The 9,318-nt window shown below is 33.0% G+C and overlaps 1 protein-coding gene across 1 annotated transcript in view; it reads left to right on the top strand.

The window, feature by feature from the left end:
* LOC106459235 (geranylgeranyl pyrophosphate synthase-like) overlaps window positions 1-6,556 on the top strand; it is a 17,336-nt gene extending 10,780 nt beyond the window's left edge. Inside the window, exons 4-6 of the mRNA XM_013918840.2 lie at window positions 3,619-3,721; window positions 3,965-4,079; window positions 5,903-6,556. Of these exons, the coding sequence (XP_013774294.2) occupies window positions 3,619-3,721; window positions 3,965-4,079; window positions 5,903-5,978 (294 nt within the window). The 3' untranslated portion in view covers window positions 5,979-6,556. The remainder of the gene's footprint in view (window positions 1-3,618; window positions 3,722-3,964; window positions 4,080-5,902) is intronic.
* The last annotated feature ends 2,762 nt before the right edge of the window (window positions 6,557-9,318 follow it).

Below are 9,318 nucleotides of genomic sequence, written 5' to 3'. Positions count from 1 at the left end.
GTTGTATGTTCATTTAACTACTTCACAGGGTGTGGATGGATCTTCAACAAAATTGGTACAGACATTCAGTAGGTCCATGTGGGATACATATAAGTTTTCAGTTTTACATTTTGCAGATTTTATGGGCATTTTTTACCACTACTTCACCCCCTGTTGATGGATCTTCACCAAATTTGGCATGATGGTTTGTTGGGTCCATTGCAAAAATACTTGCCAGCTTGTGGTTTCACATTTGATGTTTTGCAGTTTTTTTTTTTGCATTTTTGGGTATTTTACAATTACATATAAGGGAAGCAACTTTTCATATCCTATGATAACCTTTCATTAATCATGAATTTATATAACTTTCGTCATCTCCAGCTAGTAATAAATATGTTTGTACCAGACTGTACACTCATGGACTAACATGAATAAAGGAGAAAGAGATTGCTGCCCATCTCTAACTTTCCTAAGATTGCCAGAATAAAGAATGGTTTGCTTTTTAAAATAGGTTTTTGTGATCACCCATTGCATTTTCTCTGCTGATGCTGTTCTCTGGACTCTCTAACACATTTCCAGTGGAATACAGGAGTCCTTACCAGTTACCAGCTCCTAGCCACTGTTGTGGTGGATCATGGAGGAATCCTCCTGAGTGTGCACAATTCCACTCATTTGAGAGTAGGGTGGTAGTGTTCTGCCTGTGTAGAAGGCATGATTATCCTCCTGTCTGGGATCTGATGTTTTATTCCAGATGCTGCTGGTCTGGATGGGATTTTTACATCTATTTTGCAGTTTGCCCCTTTGGCTGGAAACCCTTCCTCCTACTGCAGCCTGGATGTTGGATCCTGGGCAACTGATTTTGGTTGAAGCTGGACTAGCCAACATAAGTCCTCACAAGTGAGTAGGCTGGGAACTTCCTCCTACCATGGACTGGATGTTACATACCCAATACCGATTGGTTTTGGACTGGAATTGACTCTCCACATTGCATTTCCAACTTCCTGACATTGTCCAGATGTACATTCCCAGGGTTTCTTAGTGCAGTTTGTGTTGGATTTGTGCACATGATGGTTTATGTTCTCAGAATAGAGGCTTCTCTTTCCTTCTGGTTCCTAAACCTGAGATGAATGGTAGAGAGCCCTTCTCCTACCATGGACTGAATGAATTCCTTCTGGTGCCACTGTTCTGGACTGGAATTGACCTCCCGCTTATGGTCTGGTGCACTTTAGCCACTCTATTCACATTCCTTTTCCTTAGGGATTTGGAATTGTTACCTTGTTCTGCCCTTTGATTGCAACACCACACCTGTTGGCTCCATATGGGTGAAGAGTATACCTGATTCAGATGTAGTGCAGTCTCCCACTAGTGTGTTTCCTTTCCATGGGTGCTCTTCAGATGTTTTTCAAGAGTACTCGTCTAGGGAATTTTACACAGGTCTCTCCACCTGCTCAATGTTGGATTTTATCTGTAACTGTGAGAGGAGGTAAGTAATTGTATCAGATGTTAATATTTTCCTACGCTGAAAATATATTTCCAATAGATACTTAACATGTCTGGGGTCATTTTTCTTGCCTAATCAAGAAGTGAAGATTGGGTTCAACTGCATAGAGGGAGTCAGCTGTTACATGAGGGTTTGTTGCACTCCTAATGGTGGTGGACTGTCGCATGCTAATTTGCATGCTTAAATGCAATTGAACTACATGGAACTAGGTGGGAGTTTCAAAGCTAGTGGCAAGCGAAAATTTGCACACTTAGAGGGCAGTCAAACTGAGAATAGCTGGTAAGTATCTATCGGAAATAGGGAGATATTAACTTTCAAGGAGTTTCATAATTTTAAATTTTATAGCAATTCAAAAGGAATTTTTGCGATAAAATATTTTAATTTAATGCATAGTGCAGTTGCTTTACAACTCCTGCTACATTGTTGGTTTTATACAGTATCAACTGATATTTCACATCAAAAAATTACTTAATCTTGAAGAAACATTTTAATAATTTAACAAGTTTTTAGGGCAAATCTTACAAACATTTAATAAAAGAAATTTTTACAAGTACTTGTTTTATTTTACTGTAAGAAATTGATATTAAATTTTGTTTCATAAGTAGGCTTTTAATGTCACAGAAAATGTATTTATGAGTGTAATTAATAGACTAGTGTATTCTATATAAAATTGTTGGAAGTTTCACAGAGTTTTCTCAGAGAAATGTACAAAATGATCATGCAATATTTTAAAATGTGAAAGGTTAAATAAATGGTTTGTGATACACTAAAGGAAATAATTATGGAAACAGACAAGATACACATATAAAAGTGAGAAACATTGAGTAGTGGAAACTATATGATTAATTTATACAAAGCATTATTACAGAAAACATTGAATAAGTTGTAAAATGCACTAGAATTTTGTACATCTTGTTTTCTTTCTGTCCCCTGTGGCACAGCAGTAAGTCTGAAGGCTTATAATGCTAAACACTGGGTTTTGATACTTATGGTGGGCAAACCACAAATATTCAATTTTGTAGATTTGTGCTTAACTACAAACAAAGTTTTTGTTGCTTTCATCAGTTTATCAGTGTATGATTGTGGAATATTCTTCTAAATGTGCTTGGAGACTGCTTGAATGGGTAATGAAGAAAAACTTTGATATAAGTTTAACATAACAGCAAATGTACAACGTTTTGTCATCATCAAGTACCTTAAAACTTGTATACTAGTAAAATATGAACTATTAGCTAAGATTTTAGCACTATTTTAATTGGTATAACATAAACAAAAAGTAGTATAATAAAATTTTGAATGTAAGACACTAAAACCTTGTGTCATGCTCAGTATAGGATACCTGGGGCAATGGGGTTAACTTCAAACAAACAAGCTCATATATGGACCTTGTGCATGAAAAAACATGGTTTTGAATGTTCCATTGGCCTCTACCATAAATACATCACTCCACTACATCTGCTGTATGCTTGGGATCATTGTCGAACTAGAAGATGAGTCCCAAACCAATGAGTTGTATTCCTAATGGAACAGCATGATGGATTAGAATCTGCCTTTACTTGTCACATTCATTTTTGTTTAGTTCACTGACACCATTGGCTGAGATGCAGCTATGCTCATTCCACTGTTTATGGTCTGGCATTCATTTGGATTGGTTATCTCTTTCAAGCATCCATTAAGATGACTTTGTGCTAATGTGTATCTCAATGTTCTCATGAGGTGACATTTACATATATATTTGCAGCAAGGTTATTGGCAAGACCTTAATGCTGTATTTAACATTATTACTTCTGGGCATAGTATGACTGCCTGTACTATTATAGGCTTTGTACTGATGTGGCACTCTGATTGATTGGATGACAATCATTAACAGTGTAAACTATCAACATATGACTCTGGTCAAGTTCATTTTCACACAATGAATGGCCATTTCCATAATTATTTTCAGTAGTGTATGTCATGAAAAAAATCACTAAAGCTCCTTAAATTTCACCTTAACATATTTTTGAAAAACTAAGGAAACCAAAATTAAGTTGTGCTGCTTGGAACCAGAATTAGGAAATGACTCATGCATTCTTGAAATGTTTATAGTTATGGACAAAGATATATATCTGTGCAAAATGTCTGACTTTTTTTTCCAGTACACTGATAACAAAAGCTATTGTGAAGATCTCACGGAGGGAAAGTTTTCGTATCCAATAATTCATGCCATTCGCTCCCATCCTGAAGACCCTCAAATGATTAGTATCCTTTTAAAATAACTTAAAAAATAATCACCCACAAGAGTTTTCACTTCTCATTCTCTTGTGAGACTGTTTTCATTATTTTGTTTTTTGTAATTGTTATAAGTTCTAGTTTTCTTGCTTTATACTAACCTATTCACAGGTAATTGTTGAAGTTTACTATACTGTCATCACCTACCAGTTAGTATCACATTAAAATGTAAGTAAAACATCATGTTTGGATAGTTATCCTTGACTCCTTTAGATATTATACGTCAAAGAACTCGAGATGTAGAGATTAAAAAGTATTCAGTGGATCTCATGGAAAAGTTTGGTTCCTTTGAATACACAAGAAAAACATTAGAAGAACTTGATCGAGAGTAAGTATCATAATCGTTTGTAAACAGTAGATTAGATGTAAGCCAAGAGAGTATCATAATAGCTTGTAAACAATAGATTATAAGGGTTGTTATATACTTTTTTCAAAAGCTATAAATGTTTAGGAACATTACTGTACATATGAAGCTCAAAAAAATGTCAAAACATAGTTTTCGTACATTTTGTTCAGCTATAGCTCTATAACTTCTGTGGTTGTCATGTGACTTGCTGATTTACGTATTCAAAATTTGTACTTCTATGGTTTTCAATATATTTTGTTGATTGGTTTACTTGAGTAAAGGGATAGTGGAAAGTTTTACTGGAATTAAATTTAATATTTCTTACAAGTCTTTCAAACAGCATAGAAATGGGAGAGAAATCCATGCAAGTTTTTGGTTTCTTTGGAAATATATGCAAGTAGATATAGTTTTGTTATTTTTAGGATATTATTGGTTTAAAAAGTTATTTTGAGGTGTGTTTTTTCTGAAGAAACATATTTATTATTGCAAGTTCTAGGTTTTTGGTAGAGAAGACAGGAGATTAATAACTTGCAAATGGTTGGACTTCTGATACAATATCTTACTTCCACTCACATATTAGCTTTCCTTGATTTTGTGCTGCCTTCTATATGTACAATTTTATGCTGTGCCTATGTTTCTTGTTCATAATGGAAGAAATTTTGCCAGATTTTTCCCACCACCTACTTTCGCCTAATCTTTTACCCATGCTGTCTTGAATCTACCTAAGCCTTTTTTTGTAATTTTGGGACTGCGTTTCTTAGGTGTGTTTCTTTCCTTCATTTTGTATTTTGTTACCTGCTTCTTCCTTTTATCTTTTTTACTTCCTGTCCAGATATGCAAGTCCATATTCAATTACTTTTACCACTACGTTGGTGCATGCATGTCTCATCCTCCTTCCTCTGTTACCTCATATGACTAAGCATTCCTTTGTGCTGTATTGTCTTTTTCCAACTCCTACACTCTGGAGCCTTTTCTTCAGACTTGGGAGTCAGATCCTTTGCCTTTTGTTTCCCTTTCATAGGCTTAAGCTCTCCCACCTTCATCTTTTCTGTTATTTTTCCTTCATTCACCTTTTTTTCCATTGTAATCCACCATTCTCTTGAGGGGTTTTTTGGCACTGCTTGTTCACTTATCTTCTATACAGTAGCATGTTTATCTTTCTTGGCCTTATAACTTCATATTTAATTGATCTATTGCTAGAGTATGTTGGGGTGTGATGCCATTGTTATTCTAGTGCTTTTGCCTCCCTTTTCTCTCCTATACCTTTGTCTGGCTCCTTTCATCTGCCTGCGTGATTTTATTGAAGTGCTTGTTTCTATTGAGTTGTATGTTGGAGCAGCATATCAATGTTATTCCATTTCACATTCAACTCGGTATGAATACTCTGCCTAAACTATCTAACAGAAAATTATGTATATTGGGAAAAAATGATATTACAATAACCAAATCATTACATGAGATTAGGTGTATACACAAGAAACTTTTGCATTAAAATATATACCTAAAGTAAAAATAAATAATGGAACATGTTATTTGACTATAAACAGAATCAAAGCCAGTGTTTAAACAAAGCTGATTACACATGCATTAAGTGTAACCAACATTATCATTGATAGCTGTAATTTTAAAGTATCTCTCTCTACTTGTTAATGTGCTTTAACATAGTAAGTAAATAAAAATGTAAAATATTTAACATGGACGTTGTTTAATATTTTCTAAGATCTGTTTCTTCTTGCTGACACGACAGTGTATGATTGCATTAGTACTTTTTGTAATAAACTAACTAAACTATTTTCAAATTTTAGAGCAAGAGTAGAAGTTGAAAGACTTGGAGGAAATCCTCATCTAATAGTAGTGCTGGATGAACTAAAGACTTGGTAGTAATTTCTATTCTGTTGTATTAATTTATTAATGACCTAAATTAAATGTAAGCCCAGTAACTTAGGTTTCAACATAAATGTTTGATATTAATCTGTCACTTTTCATATACTTGTCACACTAATAATAAATTTATTTTAAATCTTTTTTTCATTTCTCATGATTGCACCTAGGAAGACTTGTAACGAAGGCATTATTATAATTTTACCAGTTTTATTATAGAATTGATGAAATAAGACTTCTGTGACTTTCTACAATTATTACTATATTTTATTACTTTATTTTCATAAGATTTTTAAAAACAGTTTATACCTCGAGATATGGTAGTAACTAATATACTTTTAAATGATGTTCAAAATGTGAAACTTTAAATATTAGATACTGCATGATGCTATTATCTATCTATATTATACTAGATATATATATTTTATGCAAACAAATGAGCCAAACATGTTTTGATTTTTGTATCTAATGTCAAATTCTGTGGTTTTAGTAATCTGTACATTTACAGTATTTAGCTGTGATGCTTTGTTTTTATTAAAAAATTGTCATCAGACATTCCAAAATGTATATTAAATAAAGATTTATGATAAATATTCAAATCTGAGTATTAAGTAAGTTCACACATTTTCCAATACTTACATACACCTTGGCCCTCATGTCAGGTTTTTATTTGTGGGCTGGATTCTTTTACAGTAGGTGTCTGTGATTTGTTGGTGATGAATTTCAATGACAAACAAACAGCACACAATCCACTTGTTTTAAAATAATATGCTAAAACAAGTCAAATGTATATACAAATTTTTGTTACACTCAAGGTTATCATAGTTGTATCCAGAGCTTTAAGTAATTGTTTCTTTTTCATCAACTTCCAAACAGGCTGATTCAGATAGAATACAATTTGACAAGACGAATTATTCTTCCTGCTCTGTTGTTACAATACAATCTGTGATAATTTCACTTACATTACACTGTTGGTTACCACAGTTATATTCAGAGCTTTAAATAATTCTCTTTTCATCAAATCTGTTATAATTTCACATTTAAAAAAATGCCATAATACACTCTTTATGGCTAAACTCATAATCACACAGTCTATATCTAACTATTTATCTAACTAAGTAAGTAAGTTATGTATATTTATAGAATGACAGAGGCCTAGAACGTTTTACACACTACGAGATATTATGATGCAATAAGACTCAATCAAAACAATGAGAAAAGCTTAGACGGTTTTAGTAACAAATGCCAATTCGCACAATTGAACTACACAATGTATGATTTATACAAAATTACATAAACAAACCTGTGATAAACTAATGCTTCCAGAAACTAAATTTAACACTAGTACTATACTTAACCCATCTGAATCATAACACTTGCATTAAATGACTGTTAATGTGAATATTATGATTGATATAGGTTAAATATAGCACTAGTGTTAAATTTAGTTATTTTTTAGAAGTGATAGTTTATCGTAGGTTTGTTTACATAACTGTGTACGAATCATACATTGCGTAGTTTAATTGTTGTGACTTTAACAAACCATTCATTGTTCAGGCCAATACATCAAACACTCGAATTAGAGCAATACTTCTGCAAGAACTTGTAATGGACCGTTTCCCATAATGTACATCAGTAAAAAGCTGTTGAAGAAGGAGAACTACTCTGTGATTGAATGTGAATGTCTGGCCATCAGATTTGCTATCCAGAAATTCCAGAACTACATCTACAGGAAAGAGTTCATCATCCAGATGGACCATTAACCCCTTGCATACATCCAGAGGTGAAAATCAGCAGTGCAAGGATAATGAAATGGCTGTTGTACCTCCAGAATTACCAGTTCTGCATTGAAGCCATCAAGGGAACTGCAAATGTTGGTGCAAACTGTATGAGTAGATTTTCTGCATAAACTGAAAATAGTCTTTGTATATACCAAACAAAAACTATTTTATTTAAAGAGGGCTTATTGTTAGGTATACACAACTGTTTAAGTGTATAATCTAACACCTCATCTAAACCTGATGTCTAATGACATTTTTTTAGCTCAGAAATTTTGTTTGTAAAATTGTTTAAATGCTTCAGTTTGTGATAATCACATCAAATTAATCTAGTATGAAATATTACAAATGATGAGCTGCATCATTTTGCATCAGACCACCGAGATCAATGGAAGTAACGTTTAGAATAATATAGAGACTGAGGATAGAAAAAATGATAATAGGCTAATAGGAAGGGATGCTGTCCAGAGGAGTGTTGAGACTAGGAGTTGATAAAAGTAATAGGTCAAAGTTCAGAATGCTGGGCAGAAGAATGTCGCGACTGGGTAGAAAAAATAATAGGTCAATGGAAAAAATGTAGTCCAGAGGAGTATCAAGACTATGTGTTTAAAAAAATAGTAGGTCTATGTAACTAAAAATTACACCAAAGTTAGAACATAGGAATAATTTCAAATCTGAGAGCATATTGACTCACTTATCAGCATATTCAATGTAGTGTATAAGTATCCTAGCAAAATTGCTAAATGATTGTTATCTTTTTGTGTTGACCTTTCATCAGAGAACTGACTATAAAACTTTTTCTCATCATTACTGTGTTAGTTGCTGCTTATCAAGTTTAGTGAGGTTCAAATCTTGAATTTTTCTTCACCACAGTCATGTGATATAATACAACTTATTAATCTCTTAACAATGCTTGATGGGAAAGTGAATGTTTAACTGTAGCAAATCATATTCACCAGAACGTAAACACTGAAACTTACAAAGTAATCCTTGTTACCGATAATAAAAACAGTGTCAAAATTTCCTGAAACAAAGAAACTAACATTAAATCCAGTAGCATAATGACTTTATTGACTGTAGAATACAATATATTTTATAACAGAAAGGAAAAGATCTTAGTATTGACACTTCTATTTAAGTAACTGACTAAGTGAATAAGAATTCTGAAGTCTTTATCTAAAATTCTTGTATAAATTTTCCAAACATTGGAGTTTATGGATACTATGGGACAATGTCTAAAACATAAACCAAGTTTTACAAATAGTTGACACTTCATAATTTTAATATGGTTACCCAGCTGCTGATTGATTTTATTTGACAAACACATTACAATATTTTTACTGCTTTTAGGATAGTTTTAAGAAAGGTTGAATTTCAGTAATGAAACGGACATTCTGCAAATTTTACATTAATGATTAATATATATTTATATTCACCTAGTTATGAGTTAATATTGCAGTGTAATTTACTTTTGTGGAAAGAGAAGATAAGGTCGCTAAAACTGCAACGAAAACTCCATCAAAACCAAATGCCGAAACCCGTACAGTGTTTTAAAGAGAACA

Source organism: Limulus polyphemus, unplaced genomic scaffold (genome assembly GCF_000517525.1).
Source record: "Limulus polyphemus unplaced genomic scaffold, Limulus_polyphemus-2.1.2 Scaffold26, whole genome shotgun sequence".
NCBI classification, from domain to species: Eukaryota; Metazoa; Arthropoda; class Merostomata; order Xiphosura; family Limulidae; genus Limulus; species Limulus polyphemus.
Note: the sequence above shows the minus strand (reverse complement) of the source record. Positions and strands in the feature narration are given on the sequence as shown.